At 39.7% G+C, this 16,972-nt stretch overlaps 1 protein-coding gene across 2 annotated transcripts in view; it reads right to left on the reverse strand.

Annotated features, from left to right (window-relative positions):
• Positions 1-4,312: 4,312 nt before the first annotated feature.
• triob (trio Rho guanine nucleotide exchange factor b) overlaps positions 4,313-16,972 on the reverse strand; it is a 110,906-nt gene continuing 98,246 nt past the window's right edge. For both annotated transcript variants that reach the window (XM_080039272.1, XM_080039273.1), the window contains 10 exons: positions 16,066-16,316; positions 15,817-15,946; positions 15,663-15,690; positions 15,212-15,374; positions 9,340-9,461; positions 9,131-9,209; positions 8,457-8,657; positions 8,209-8,347; positions 7,680-7,866; positions 4,313-7,161 (listed from right to left, as the gene is read on the reverse strand). In XM_080039272.1, coding sequence (XP_079895398.1) covers positions 6,764-7,161; positions 7,680-7,866; positions 8,209-8,347; positions 8,457-8,657; positions 9,131-9,209; positions 9,340-9,461; positions 15,212-15,374; positions 15,663-15,690; positions 15,817-15,946; positions 16,066-16,316 — 1,698 coding nt within the window. In that variant the 3' untranslated portion in view covers positions 4,313-6,763. The remainder of the gene's footprint in view (positions 7,162-7,679; positions 7,867-8,208; positions 8,348-8,456; positions 8,658-9,130; positions 9,210-9,339; positions 9,462-15,211; positions 15,375-15,662; positions 15,691-15,816; positions 15,947-16,065; positions 16,317-16,972) is intronic.

Consider the following 16,972-nt stretch of genomic DNA (forward strand, 5'->3'; position numbering starts at 1 on the left):
GCATGAGTGGGGGAGGAGGTCTAAAATTAAGAAAATGGCATGTCGGACAGATAACAGATGAACCAATCGACAGCCAATCCAGAGAGAAAGACCTAAACAGACTAAAGGGTGACTTTTTTTAAACAAGAGTTTAAACTGAGAAAACCAATGTCACAGGGGACTGCAGAAGATAATTGATGTCTGAAAGGAATAACAAAAAATTAAAGCTTCAGTTCAGACTGCATGCTTTTCAATTTTGCAATAGAGTAGAAAGTGAGAGAAATGACTTTATTTGAATAACTCTCCTTTCCCCTCGAAGAAAATTGTCAACATTTCTGGAACTCCACTCTGAGAGGAGTGGAGGGACTTACCCTGAACTGTTTTGGAGCCAAGAGACATATAGTTTCAGCACAAATTCTAACTTTTAAACAGACTGGCTCAATGATTTGGTGCGAACCAAGGTGAGGGGAAAACATCACTTGACTTTCTTGAGGTTTCTTGAAGTTTTTTTTAAGCATTTTATCCTGAACTCATTGATAGATGCAACAATGGCTGTACAATGTAATTAATCAATTCAAAGTTGCTATTGGGTTCTAGAATGGGAGAGACTCTGGCCTCAATTTGCAACATTAAACTCACTGGTACTGCTACTTGGTGATCTACAATGTTTATGTTTAGAGAAGTGTATGATTATTCAGCCTCATCATCAGTGCTTTAGTGACATCTAGTGGTCTTATAGAACCCAGTTGCACAGTAAGCATAGTGTGTATTTGATAATAATCTCATAGGGGACGTATTATTGTGTAGCAAGACTGACTCTCTAGGTATTTTCCAAAGGGTACCGACAAACCCTTTTTACTTACATCAATACGCCTAGGGAACCTGATATTGGTCACTCGGCTTTCACTTGAGAAGAGTCAGACAGGGTTTTTTTTATGAATGAGTGAACGCCGTACACAGACATTAGGATGCCCAGAAATTACAATATGTGAGCTGTCACACAGGACAAGATCTGTTGTGGGCTGATGATAAGAAATACAAATGCTTAAAACAAAATTATAATAATTAATATGGAAATATCATGCAGCTTTTCAGAAACCATAACACGAGAGCCAAATATATCAAAGAAAGAAGAACCACTGTCCCTGCATGCAACACCTTCACACTTCACAGCTCTTGCATGATATCTTGAACAGAAAGATAACGTGATGAGATTGCACAGATAAAGCCTCTGTGGTTTCAGCTTCTGCTGAGAAAAACAAAGTGGATTGGTAACACTTTACAATAAGGTACACAAAAAAAGAGTAGTTACCCTTTTAAAAAGGGTAGTTTACCTTTTAAAAAGTAAACTTACATTTTTTGAAAGGTAAACTAACCTTTTTTGAAAGGTAAACTTACCTTTTTAAAAGGGAAACTACCCTTTTTAAAAGGTAAACTTACCTTTTTTGAAAGGTAAACTTACCTTTTTAAAAGGTAAACTACCCTTTTTAAAAGGTAAACTTACCTTTTTTGAAAGGTAAACTAACCTTTTTTGAAAGGTAAACAAACCTTTTTAAAAGGTAAACTACCCTTTTTAAAAGGGTAACTACTCTTTTTTGTGTACCTTATTGTAAAGTGTTACCCCGCGCCGGCACGTGTGCGCGCATAACTTTATTAATATCTCCCTGAAGATGTGGCTGAAAAATAAAATTAAAACATAAACTCAAACTAGAGGTCCTCCTGTTTCCGGGGAATGTTCTTGTGATATTGTCATTACAGGCTTAGAAAATACCGTGAGAAGCAAGACCCAGAAGCTCCCCAGCTACCACTTAGCTTGTAAATAGTAGGGGAGAGTGGCCTAAGTTGTGCCACTTTTTACTCAAAGTGATTTTAAAGTGAGGCCTTGACAGCTATGTCTCCAACTCAAATATGTACATATATTTCAGGATGTTGTGCATCCCTGGCAATAAAAACTTTGGATCTGGAATAAACTGTTTAAGAAATATAGCTTTCGGAAAAAAAGTTGTCTTGTGGCACAACTTGCCCCCGGTGTGGTTTAAGTTGTGCCACAAGAGAGAATACCATGGGGTAAATTGTGCCATTGATATATATCTCATAAACTGTAATGCAAAACAAATCCATAAGACAATTACTTCTTTAAGGTTTATTTAAAGTAAATAAAGTGAATATTTTATTATAAGATTGAAGGTAAATTTTCTTAAACAAGGCCTGGCAGATCTAGGTGGTTTTGCCTGCAAAGCTCACAATGACAAAGTCACCATCATCATCTTTCTGGCCATCTGAACTCTTGTCAGTGGTGTCGTTAAGTGGAATGGAGATGTCACTCTCTTCTGAGCTACTGTAGACAATCACTTTCTTTTGGTGACCAGTGTATACAGCCGTGCCACTGGCACAACTCTCAGTAATGTACTTTGTACTAGTTGCTCCAACTGCCACCTGACAAATGTGATTCCCCCTCCATTTCTGCCTTTAAATCAAGGCTCAAAACCCATCTGTACACCCTGGTTTTTCCTCCCCATTAACTATCTTACCTCTGCACTACTAACACTGTTTATATGTGGATGTATGGGCTTTATGTCTTTTACTTTTGTTATTGTTATTTTACCTTCATTGTTTACCTACTGAATGCACTATGGACAGTGCAAACAGTTATAAATGTGCTTTTATAAATACATTTTACTTACTTACTTACTTACTTACTTTTAACTCACATAGGCCCTTTGGCACAAATCACCCCAACCCCAGAATTTTGGATAATAAGCATGATGCAGCAGTTTAGGGCTGACATCGTGCTAACTGTATAGACTCAAAGTGTAGCATACTAAAGCACTAAAACATGTGTCAAATGTTTTCAAACTTGTCTATAATTGTTCAGACACAATAATCAAAAAACCTTGATCATGGAAATTTTACTTTAAAAGGCAAAAAACTGTTTTTTTAGCTTAAATGTGCTTATATCTTATTCCTTGTGTCTCCCTTCTTTACAGGATGAGTCAAATGGATGGCTCTTCTTAAATATGTGGTCACATTTCCAATTCTTCCACTGTTTTCTAGAAACAAGGGGTGGCACAACTTCCCCACCGGCAAAACTTAGGCCACTCTCCCCTACATAGAGTATAGTGTGAAAGTAGTTTGTTATTATTTTTTTTATATTTACTTTGTTTGAAAAATGTTTTGTGATGCTTCCTCTTGAATTAGTATACATCCCATGAATCATTATATGTGGTTCAAAGTCTTCATTCAGTCTAATTTCCTAATGTTTTTTGAAAGTAGAGACAACATTTCTACCAAAAAGCGTCTGGACCAAATTTTATATTAGTCATGTTTTGTGCACTTCCCTACTGTGTTCCACAGCATTTTTTAAGCTAAGGCTTAGGAGAAGCAATTTCAAGAGCCAAAACTATTTTTCAGCATTTCAGCCAATTATTTATATACACAAAGGTCTAGGACATAAGTAGACCTCAGAAAACAAAGGCCTAATGTGTTCTGAACATTTCCATATAAAACACTTTGGTATAATTTATCTTCTTGCACATTTGAAATAGGTATTTATAGAAGTATGTAAAATCGGAGAAAATACCCCTAGACCTCAGAGGGTTAAAAAGTGATCAGCCTCACTGATCTTCATCCATGAGGATTATAATAAACATATGCATCTTTGATTTATGATTTTTATAATCAGTATCTGAAAGTGTTATTGGATTGAGGAGGTGGGGGGAGTTGTTTGTAAATCTTTGCAATGACGTGACAGTGTGGTGATTCATGCGCAGCAGCAGCAGCAGCATCTGCAGTGCACACAGATAAGATCAGCAACACCCTCTGTCTGGTAATTTGTCTCGTGGGTTATTGCCGGCACACATTTTCATCCATCCAGCTCATACATTCATTTAGTAACAGTGTGCACGGCTCATTGGTTTTTTATCTTATCATCTCACGTTTGATTGTTGAAAACAGGATTTCCCCTCATTGGTTTAAATATCAAGTTCATCACCAGTCGGCTTTATACAACACATGAGAAAGATTCGTTGCTTTTTCTCACAAGTTGTACTATTGACTGATAAAGAATGTTAAGTGTAAAAATAAGCCTTTATGCCTGTCCAATTTGTTTACTATCGCGGCTTTCATTAATTTTGATTAACCGTTGACCTGTTCAGGGTTTTCCCCCGGTTTTTACTCGTGCGGGAAACCCAGCATCATCTCGCCTTTCCACCCTCAAAGATTATGGGAAATAATAAATGAATAACAACTGTCTCATGATGACAAACTACATTTTCAGATGTGGGTGTATATGAGCATACTGTGCATACAAGTTTTGGGGACACCAATTGTTCCTTGTACGTTTAATGGCAAAGTAACAGAGGACAAAATAATATATTTACAACACTTAGTAACATGTAAACACAATCTTCTGTACAAAGAAATATACATGCAAAAGTAAAAATAAGTCATGATAAGACATTCAAAATGACATTGCTGCAGTCTTGATCTATGTGTATTTAAAATATGACATAGTTATGAGGTTTACATCCTGGGTGTGGGCAAACTGCCTGACCCTCTCTGTACATCTTTACATCATGTATAGGCTGGGTTTCCCAAATACATTTTATTACCGCAATCGTTTTATTTCCTCCCCATGAATAAGCTTTAAGAAAACAATTAACTCGTTAACAGCATGATTTTGGGAAACCTGGATCTACACTAATAAATAATAATGAGATAAAATGGGAGACTTAAAACTGTACAGGCCGACAAGAGTAATTTAACTCAAGATATTTTTTACTTCTTAAACATCAATCAGATTATCTGACGGCATCTCCTACAACCTTTGTATCAAATAGAAAAAAAACACATTGTTAGTTCCACCCACCTTGCTAGGTTGACTCACTCAACGTGCACTTTAAAAAAAAAGGGGCTTAGCAACAACTTCTTCACATGAAGACATCAACTCATTTAACTCAAATGAAAATAACCGGGAGAGATCTCTGTCATGGCAGATACCTGTTAATGCTGAGTGATTTATCAAAGAGATACATTTGAGCTGTAGGTGGTACAGGTGGATTTGAGGGGTCTCCTAAAAGGTATGATGCATCACCGATCGTTTAAAAAAAACCCATGGTGAATTGGCTTGGTAAAAATGTCAACCAACTCTGTCTTATGACATCGAACTGAGATGCTTAAAATAAAATCTAGCGACATACACCAGTATCTACCTACGAAAGCCAAACAATCTCACACAGCAAACCACTTTGTGCACAGCTTCAAAAAAGACAAGTGAAATATTAGTTATTTTTTTCAGCAATAAACCACCAAACAATTTCGTATTACAATAAGAATAAATAAATCCAGACTGAACCTTTGTAAACACTCATATGTCTGGGGTTCAGTGTGGTCTGTTATAACTTAACATGGGAAATAATACAAAAAATAGGAAATAAAAGTATAGTTAACTTTGGTATTGTTACAGAAAAAAAAAATAAACATAACGATGACAAAATGAAAGCATAAGTGCCTATATTTTATAGATACACATCTTTATACATTATGTCCATAAAACCCTCATCTTGTCTGGGGGTTTTGCAGATATTTAATACTGAACTTAATACATAAGAGTTAACACAATACAGACATCTATCGCAGTACCAGGTACGTACATGCCTTTTTAAGAATACGGCTACAACACAAGTCTTCATAAATAGTTGCATAAATGTTAAAGCTGCAACATTGCACATGGGAATTGATGCAAAATATGAGTGCATTTTCTAGTAGCGGTTTTGTTCATAGTGAAATCCAGCTGCTGAGCGCCCGCAGGGAGTGGCTGCGTGGACTCCATAACACTCAGCTCTTCTTCCTTTTTAGACAAATTCTTCAAAATGAGAACGAAAGGCAGGAATACGTTATTTACAAATAAGGCGGATGCAGGTAGAAATCTGAGAAGCTTGCCGTTTACTTAGTTTCTCTTAGTCTCAAAAACTAAAAGGATTTCACCTTTAAAACTGAACAGGGGGCATAAATACAAGCAAACTATTGCACTGAATGTAACTACAATGTGTTTCTGGAAAACATGATTTTGGTCTTCATCTTATCCTGGAATAAGTGGACCCTGCTGATGGGTGCCACTTTGTTCACATATCTTAATTCTCTGGTTTGTCCTTCTACTTACTCGCTAACTCACCTTTTGTCTTCCAAAAGGTATGAATAAAGACAGTTCTCTGTTACCTCACTGTACATGGTTTCATTTACAAAAAGTAATCTCTCGTTACAAAAAAAACATTTCTCTTGTGTTCCACCGAAAGCAGCCTGAATAATCATCTCTTATTATACAGTAATCTATTTTCTCTGTTTTAACACTGTCCGAGACGCAAGGCTTGCTCGCGCTGGCTTGGTGAGAAAGCTCGGTTTTTCTCCCCTGCTAAGTCAAGGTTTGAAAATCTGAACACAGATTCCAACAGTACGTTTGTTGTGCAGGCATAATGAGGATATGCCGAGGTGAGGGGGGAGGTGGGGGAGAGTCAAAGGGTTTATCAGCAGAGGTTGGTCAGTCAGCAGCAGCAGGACTTTTGTGGCTTGGTGATGGAAGATGTGATCGTTGTTGAAATGTTGCTGGTGGTCCGCTCAGTAGAGTTTAAACACAGCTCCACTGGATCAAACTAACTTGATCCAGTCACGCTGTGTGTGGATCATCGTCCATAGTTTGCTCTCTACAGATAGGACTTCCTTCTAACCAGCAACAATGCAGGAACCAGTGTTACAGTACACGTTGCTGTGGCATCTATCTAGTGACCCGTTAAAGGTGGTTGAACAGGCGGCTTTGAAGGAAGGCCTTGATGGCGCCAATGGGACGAACGTCGTTCTGGTGTTTGCGTCTCTCGATGAAGGAGATTAGTCTGGAGGTGTCCAGGTGTGAGGCAGCGTGACGATTGGGAGATGGTGGTGGCTGCGTGTGGTTCAATGTGTCATGTCGAGGCTGGAGCCAGGGCTCTTGTAGGCAGGATGCAGCAGAGGGCCGTCTCTCCGGCTCACACTGGAGCAGCCGGCAGACAAAGTCCTTGGCAGCTGGACTCACGCCCTGGAAGTAGTCCTCTGGGAAGCTGAAGTCCAGGCGACAGATGTTCAGACACGTCTCCTCCAAACTCTCATCCAGGAAGGGAGAGGCGCCGCTCAGCACAACATAGGTCACCACCCCTGTGAATGTATGTATCGATAATTAGGTCAGCCAGTCAATTAGTTAGCAAAAGGAAATTATTGGATCTATGTGTGTATCAAGTCAGCTGAAAATATATGGCATTGTTAAAGGTGGAGTCAGCGATTCTGGAGGACACTTTTTGTCAAAATCAGTGAATATCTCACAATCCACTACCTAGTCTGTACCGTGTGTGCGCTGAAAAAAAAACCTGGTGTAGGTACACAGCCTAGGCTCTGTAGACTGGTATGTAAACAAAGGTAATGTTAACAACTGAGGTCCACCTAAGCTAGAGGAAATGCCCATTCACAGAGCCTAGGCAGTGTTTTAACACAGGATTTCTTTTCAGCGCACATACACAGTACGGACAAGTAGCAGATTGTGTGAAGATATTCACTAATTTTGACCAAAAGTGTTTTGACAACAAACATTCTCCAAAATCGCTGAATCCACCTTTAAATATTTTTCTCGTGATAAAAAGCAACTAACTACTACAGGTAGTAGTAGCTTAGGTACATACCTAAGCTCCAGAGGTCAGACATCAGTGAGACAGGCTGACCCAGGACCAGCTCAGGAGCAGAGAACTCTGGGCTCCCCATTAGAGGATGGATGTAGGAGGAGGTAGGGTTCAACTGAGTGGCGTCACCAAAGTCTGTCAGCTTCATCACTGGCTGTGAGGACACATGTTCCACCACAATGTTCTCGGGCTGCAGGGGCAAAGGAAAAGGAATGTTGGACGCAGGTTAGAACATCTTTCCAACATAACCACTGGGCCAAACTGAGTTACTGCTTAGATTGCTAACAAGGGGTTCACTGACTCCTGGGCTTCTTACATTTTGCTAAATTTTTTACTGTGACCTACTGTATATATAATACAATGGACAGTTACAATAGCCCATCATGATATCCGAAAAGGAAAAAGAGGTTTGCTCTAATATTTGATTAAGAATACTAGAAAATATACAAATTGCTTAAAAATACGTCCTCAATAAAACATATTAAAAAATGTTGCCAATAGCTGTACACTGATGTTAACATTATCTATTTACTTTGAGATCGAGGTGCGCTATCCTCCAGCTGTGCAGGTAGTGGAGAGCTTCCAGAACATCTCTGAGGTACAGAGCCACCTTCTCCTCCGTCAGGTTTCCCCAGCTTACTACATAGTCCAGGAAACGTCCCTGCTCTGCCCTGAAAACACATAAAACGCTTCTGTCATTAACAACTTCAAAAAATATACAGCAATAAACTATAGTTTGATTTCTCACGACAGCTGAATGTAAAACAGCAGTGCACTCACATCTCTAGTACGAGCACGTAGCTGTTGGTCGCCTCATAGGTGTCCAGCAGTCTGACCAGGTTGGGATGGTCCAGGGTCTGCAGGAGTCTGATCTCCTGCAGCACCTGCTCTCGGCGCAGCAGCTTCTTGTTGACGTGTTTGGCTGCCACCGTCCGTTTACTCCCTCTCTGGTCACACCGCTTGGTCACTGAGAACCGGCCCCTTTAGGGAGCACAGAGTGAGGGTCAGAGGGGGTTTGTGGCACCTGTACATGTCAAAGTTCGGGGGAATCTGACATTATGTTTAAGTTACTTTTAGCTTACTATGGATCTTAAGTACTCAAATCCATAAGAGGATGCTTTGCTTCTTTCAAATTGTGACAACCATTTTTTTTAATCTTCTCCCTCACATGTATTTACTGTATTGATAGCACATTTGCATGGACCGGATTTTACATTAAAAAATCAGTTAGGGATTAGACCTGGATGCTAAAAAGCAGGCATTGTAGTCAATAAGCAAGACATTTCACAAAATATGTACTTTACCAAAACCTTAGTAACTACTACTATCACTGATTCTGGTAATTATGTCAGTAATATTGATAATGTATTAGCTTTGATGTGGTCAAGGAACATCACATGACAGAGTCAAACAGTGAGAGTTGAAGGAGGTTTTATCAGTGAGTACATTCTTACCTTCCTAGTTCAGTGATCTCTGTGTAGTGGGACTCAAAGCTGCTTTTCCAGAGGACTTCACTTCCATCATCGGGCGTTCCTGAGAAGAAGACATATTGTATTCAGGATGGGTTAAATAGACTGATCCAGCTTTGTTCAAAAACCCTCTACAGAGGTGGTGTTAGTACCACCATGTTATCAATTATTATTTAGCTTTACAGGCCTCTCACCTGAGACTCGGAGGCTGGCGGAGGAGGTGACAGAGCCTGCTACGTTTGTGGCAACACAGGTGTAAAGTCCACTGTCTTCTACAGACACTCCCAGGATACGAAGAGTTGCCTCCTCTGTCTCACTGTGATATGAGAGAACAAGAGAGAGAGAGAGAGAGAGAGAGAGAGAGATAGATAAATCCTCAGACAAGATGGACTATGCTAGCCTGTGGTTTTTTCTTCAGATGATGATTACTTTGTTAAATGTCCCTCGATGCCAAATGTACCGTGGTATTTTAGGTTTCTCAAAAATGAAGACTTCCTATCCCTTGATGCTTCATATCAGAAAGACAATGATGCTACGTGTCTTGTTTATACAAAAACTATGTTCGCTAAGTTCTTTATCACTTAAGAATACAAACTGTTAACATTTTTATTTATTTATTATTTTTGCATGCAGAGAATGACCACGTGCCGGATTTTAACTCGTGGTATGCTGCTTCTGAGGACTGAGCCTCTACACACTAAGAAATAGAGGTACGGGATTGGTCCTAAAAAGGTACAAACCCTTTGTCCCCCCCACAGTACCCTATCAGGGTACAACACTGTACCTTAAATACAGGTACATATTTGTACCTTCTAATTTGTACCTCTAAAAGAACATTTCTGTACCCCTTGTGACAAAAATGTACCTTTATGTCCTGGAACAAAAATGTACCCATTGGAAAGGTACATAATTTGTCCCTTATGAGGTACTGCTGGGGGGACAAGCCACTGTGTACCTTATGGTGGCAAAAGTGTACCCATAAATTCAAATACAAAACCATTTGTAATTTTTCAAAATACATTCTTTTATTTTACATTTATTTTTACAGTTTCAATTCATCAGTCTTTAACATTTAACGGTTAAAACTGAAAGCATCAGGCTCGATGAGCCGTTCATAAATCAGTTTTTACATTTAAATGGAAAACATTGCAGGTGTAAAGCAGGGGAAATGATCTAGCAAGCACCAAATGTTTCAATCAACCAATTTTCCTTTAAAAAAAACTCATTTAACAGTTAAAATGGAATGAGCATTCAAAATCAGTGTTAAATGTAAAACTTATCTAGCAAGCATTTAAACAAAATGTTTAAGCGCAACAAACAAGTTATCATCAACTGTATATGTGTCCAGTGATGTATGGTCAAGTTCAAGACCAGGTTTAATCAAAATCCAGTCACTGTCTAATTTTACATTATAAGCATGAAAATGTGAGTCAAAGGAAACTGGGATTAACATTTTACAGCACAGCACCCACAAAGTGTTGATGTTAAGAATGTACTTGATCTGCGCAAACACAGGAATTCTTTCAAGATGTACATGGTCTAATGGCAAAACATCTCTAATAGCATACTTCACGTTGTTTAGTGAAATTTGGGACACGCGCTGAATTTCTTTGCCCTCCCATTCTAAATCTCTGATCTGATTTCCTTTTAATGCATTCTGGAGGCCAATAGGAAGAGACAATAATGGTGTGCTCACTGATTTACCGGGCACTTTTTGCAAACAAAATGCATACCGAAGGCTGTGATGAAACAGTCTTCAATGCCCGTGCACTGGCACACGTCTACTCCGTCGACTTTCACCACGTTCAACGCTCTTCCGGCAATCGCCATTTTCCAGTCATTATCCAGCAGTCTTATGGTAGGATAGGGTGTAGCAGGGTCGCCCTACATGAAAGGAAAACATGCAAAAGGGAATGATTATAATTTGTTACCAATCAGTCAATTTGTGAACTCATTGGCACTTTTATTGCAATCAAATCAAATTTGTCAACAGTTCTATTAGAGTCCTATGTTATTTATTTGTTTTATTTTTCTTGGGGGGAAAAAAGTTGAAATTTGTGTTGCCCCTGACAAGAAATTTGCATCATATTATATGAAAAAGTAAACAATTACTTTCTGTGCATATTTTTATGCAAGGTCTACTAGCAGTCATATTGTTGGATAATCCAGACGCTTACCTCTCCCATTGTAATGAAGTGTTCCACCTTTTCTTTGAAGATTAGTGTCAACAGGATCAGTCCGGCCCTGAAGTCGATTCCTGCAACACATAAAAATATACTACTTTCACAATCGCATGCATTTTCAACTGCACCTGGTGGTTATTAAAGAGATCTAATTACATCAGGTTAATAAGCAAGGTGATCATCACTACCTGGTACATCTTCAGCAAGGGCATCTTGTCTTGTTTCGTTGTACTGTTTTGCTATGGGAGATTTTCCCTTGGCAAGTTGAAGAACATTTGTCAGTACATTGGCGAACCCCTCCCTGAAGCGATCACCAAAGCCTTTTTGTGATTGATGAATCCGGTCAACCTCGTTGAAAAGCTGTAGAACACACGTATAGCACTTTATACTTTTTTTTCAAAAAATACGATTTTTTAAACTGAAGTAGTGTGTATTGGCATACTTCTGTTTTATAAAAGCAATACCTCACTTCTGTCCAATATATGTACTCATCACAGTTAAGGGTGTCTCTACGGCTTTACTGTCATAGCCTATAATGAGCACATATCACTAAAGAAACACTTAAACCAACTTAATTGGGAGCTATGAATAAAGTTATCATACTGCCTTGAAAATATATAATGAAAAACTATTTGAAAACTGTATTACCTTACCTATATAACCTAACAGTTTGATTTCACTTCAATTTCTAATATCCAAAATAATTACATATAGATTGACAAAACTCCACTGTAACAGTTCGGCATTTCCACTCACTTCAGCAGGCATCCTCAGGTGTGGATATTTAATTAGAACATCCTCTACAGTCATTCCTTCCATAATCTCACGTCTTCTCCACGGAAATGTTCGGACCATCCGGTCATGGACAGTAGACATGTCTGGTTGGGTCTTCAGGTATTCGTTTTGAAGCACATTCACATGAGCCTCAATTGTGCTGGAGTCCTCGCCAACACCAATTTCCTTTGGCAAAAAGGACAGATAGATGCTAAAAGTCAGTGCACTCATTGTACACTAATACAGTACTGGTTGACAAACAATATCCTATGGACTTACATCAGTAAGACTTGCTGACATCCGACCGCTGAGCATCTGTGCTGAACCAGCAGATGCCGTAGTGGATTCAGACTGCTTTTTGTTGCCAACCTTCTCCTTCACCTTCCTTACTTCACAGTCGTTTACAAGAGGTGCACGTTCAGCCTTGAATTTACGTTTGAGGGACATGTGCCAGGTGTGCTAGTAAAAATTAAACACATTTGACACACTGTTATATTGCAGCAAGTAAGGAATGAGTAACAATACTGTTTAACAAACAAACAAACATTACATTTTTACTAAAAACTATTTAAAAAAATACAACTTACATAGCCGTTCCCCGTCACATCTCTTAGAAAAGGATATTTCACAACCAGCGCCTTGACAACCTGGGTGTATTCTGCATTGGTTGGATACCTAGCTCAAAGTTAGGAACAAACTCAAAGTCAATCCCTTAGTTTATGTCTTAAGATCAATTCACAATCAATGAAGGCAGCAAGTAGTCAAGTTGTATTAGCAGAAGTGGTTGTAAGTACTTACAGTGTATATTCTGCAACCATTTCATACAAGCCTCTGATTATGTTGTTGCGTAACTTTTGCACACACGGTCCCACTCCCCCAGCATCGAGCTTTGATTGAACATCTCGCGGGAATTTCGGAAAGCCAATCCCCAGAGGAATTCGGTTGCGAGTTACTTCACTGCTGCAAGACAACAAGATGACATTAGTGCAGAAAGGCATAATATGTCCACAGTATGTGACAACCTATAAAATAAACTACATTTTAAAGAGGCAGCTAAAACATCATTCAATAGAAATTCCTCAACCAGCTATGTCTAAGTTAAGGCCTGTTCTTCCTGCTCACTCAGAAACTTAAGAGCTTGGTAATAAATCTAGAACCACACCCCATGCAAATGAGAAGACAACCACTACTATATACCCAAGCACGACGTTACCGTGAGAGATTTTTTTCTTAAAGCTGTCAAAGCTAGCAATGCCAGTTGGTCCACATGGATGTAACATTAACGGACCTGCCACAGCAAAAACAGGTTTCACTACCCAAGTTGGCAGGGGCTCCATTAGACCGCGCCAATACTGGTGCCCCTGCCAACTTGGGTAGTGCAACCCATTTTTAAATTCAGAGTGAGACTAAAATGTGCTTGATGTAACTAGCTAACATTTAAGGCAGCTATTGACGATTTAACAGATTTTACTAATTGCAATGTGGGCATTTTCAAATACAGAGTATGACTAAATGTGCTTGATGTAGCTAGCTAACATTTAAAAAGGCAAATATTGACGTTTTTCAACGGCTTTGACTCATTGCAATGTGGGCGGCAAATGAACATTCGACTTCCCTTCGTTTTATTGAGCTACCACCATCTTATTTGATAACTGACTCTTGTTGGCCCTTGTAGGCCAGGTTAGTTAGCTTAACAGAGCTAAAAGGGCTACCGTTAAGGCACAATGGACACTTTGCCGAACAACCGTTGCTATATGGTTGGTGTTTGCGCACCCTTTGACACTGAATGTCTAAATTTAGCTTGCTAACAAAAATGTTACAACCATTTACTTACCCCTGAATTTTCTGCTCTCTTCTTCGTTTATGTTAATTCCTGCTTCCGAACATTTTTTTATAAGTTGCTCCGTTGATAGGGTCGATAAACTGTTGGTCGCCATGCTGTCATCATATCCATAGCCACTGACTTGACAGAAATGAACCAGACGATCCACAGTTGTACACGTTAGTTTCCGAGTAATTTCATTGGACGAGAGGCATTGAATGCGCGCGGAGGCGCGGAGTGACTCCAACAACTGACAAAATCCCTCCGCTCAATTCAGAGCTGGACGAGCTGCACCTGTGTGCCCTACTTCATGTCCGTAGTGGTGCCTCGGGTTGACTTGGCGGTGACTGTGTCCGCTGTGTCCCGTCTGCGAGGGCAGCGCGCTGACACACACACACACACACACACACACACACACACACACACACACACACACGCTCCGGGCGCAGCAGGCGTAGCTTTGCTTTTCCACATCATAGTAGAAATGCACTCAAACGATGAAAAATGAAGCATGGTGGTTTGGATGGCGCAGCGGACCTTATACCAGCCACATTGAGAGCCGAAATTTATTTTCTTATGTGATTTTCACGGGACAACATCGGGCGCCATTATACAGCCTACCAGAGTAAACACTGTTGGCTAATTGAAATGCAATGTAACCACAACCTGAAAAACATTTGTTTTGATTATTTTAACCTATAGATCAGGGGGCACTAAACAAAACGCTGAGGGCTACTTGTTCAGTATAATTTTCGAAATATATATTTGAACAGTTTACAGTGTACATTATGCATTATAAGACTTTATGTTATCATAGCCTAGGGCTAGTTAATTCCATTTAAAAATTAAATCAGGGCAAGGAGTGGATTTGGATTAATAATCATTTATTAATGATTTATTAGGCTAATTGAAAAAGTTTCCTCATATTTTTTAAATGTTACATGTATTGAGAGAGGGGGAACAATTCTCTATTTAGATCACTGGTTGCTACATTGATTGCCTGTACTTTTTAAAGTACAATTTTGTACCCATTGACGGCAGCAATGCTTTTGTACCTTAAAAATCAAACAAAGGTACACAGTTGTCACCTTCAGGACCATTTCAGTACCTTACAGGGTACTTTTCTGAAAAATGTACCTTTAGGTACGGAAATGATACCTCCATTTCTCTGTGTGTATGGGCTGGCGCTCTAACCACTACACCACAGGAGCCCCTCATAAACTGTTAACATTTGAATACATCTTAAATAAAAATGTCTGCCTCTTAAGTCCATATAAATGCTGTCACCTGTAAGTGATGCTGTATTGTCCGTTGTTGCTCAGAGTGTTGTTGTCCGGTCCCCGCCAGGTGACGGTGGCCCGGGGTCGACCACACACTTTACACCTCAGAGTCACACTGTCGCCACTCTCACATGCTACATCGCTGACAGGGATGAGGAACTCTGGAGGAGCTGCAGAGACAAACACAGAGGTCAAAGATGATGAGACACAGAGAGATACTGTATCACGCCAATGACAGTGAAGGGATAGATGTGGAATATAACCAATCTATTTGGCATTTAAAAAAGTCACACACGAGCACACACACACACACACACACACACACACACACACACACACACACACACACACACACACACACACACACACACACACACACACACACACACACACACACACACACACACACACACACACACACACACACACACACACACACTACTATAATGTGTACATACCATCATGGATGAAGTTGGGATTTAGAAGCTGTAATGAAAAACACAGGGACAAACTTAAACCTTGTGAACAAATTAAAATGTAAAGCGGAAAAGTATTTAAAGTGAAAAAGCTACACATTATTTAAGTTTTTAAAGTTCTCTTCACTCTTCCCACCTTGACGGAGACTTTGTTGGCCAGGCTGTCCTGGGACTTGCGGTAGCCGTTCTCCAGCTTCCTGCCGTCCTTGTCTCTTTTCTCAGACTTTCGGCGTATACGGAGTGCTGTGTGCCATGATAATGATTTTCTGGAACAAAACAAGGCCCAGTTTAACCTTGACTTTCTATTCCAGTCTCGCACAATCAAGAGCTATACATTTTACACCTGCTTTTTGCCTCAGAACATTTTTTTTCTCTTTATTCTTACTTGATGGTTCCTTCAGGGTGTTCGGGTGTGATGGAGGATGAGGTGTGTCCTAATACATAGCCAGGGATCCAGCCCTCGGCGGCAGGGCAGTGCTCGTTGGCCGCCCGGTACACCAGGAACATGTTTTGCTGGTTGCTGGCTAGTATTTGAACCACCTCACTCTGAATCACGCTGATCTCATCCTCCTTCAATGCCACATAGTCCTGGGTCACCAACATGGTGGACACACTGCTGCTGCTGCTACTTTCACTCTGTCAGAGAAGAGAAGATTGGAAAAACTTTAGACACAAATACACGACAACGTTTATAAACATAGCACAAAGTGAGACTAGACACACACAAACCACTGCATTCGCACACACGCATACAGACACACACACACACACACACACACATTAAAATAGTAAATACACACATGCCATATTTATTCATCATCATTAGTTTCACACCAATCAAATGTGTCATTCGATTGGCGGTAACACACACAAATGACCTTGCTAATATGCTTGATGCATGCAGGAAGGGAAGCACTTTTTTTGTTTTGTTTTAATCTTGCAGAGGTATGGCTAAAGCAACCTTTTTGTCTATAGTCATGAGTGACAATTCAAGTTCTTCTAAGAAGAAGAACTCGAACACATCCTCAGGTCAGATACGCCGAAATAAGGAACTTTGTGTTTTAAAGTACATAGTGTTAAGTTAAGTTAAAAAAAAAATCCAAATAGAAATGTAGAAGACCCCTCCCTATCAGCGTGAAGAAAGAGAGAGCAGGTTGAAGTGAAGCGAATAGCAGTGTATATAGTCTTAAGGCTAACCATTGTAAAAGTTCAGACTCAACATCCAACAGAGAGAAAGTAGAGGTAGTAGTTTTATGTGAAAAAGCTCCTTGTCTGTGACAAAGTTTTGGCCA

Source organism: Ammodytes marinus (assembly GCF_949987685.1).
Source record: "Ammodytes marinus genome assembly, chromosome: 13".
NCBI classification, from domain to species: Eukaryota; Metazoa; Chordata; class Actinopteri; order Uranoscopiformes; family Ammodytidae; genus Ammodytes; species Ammodytes marinus.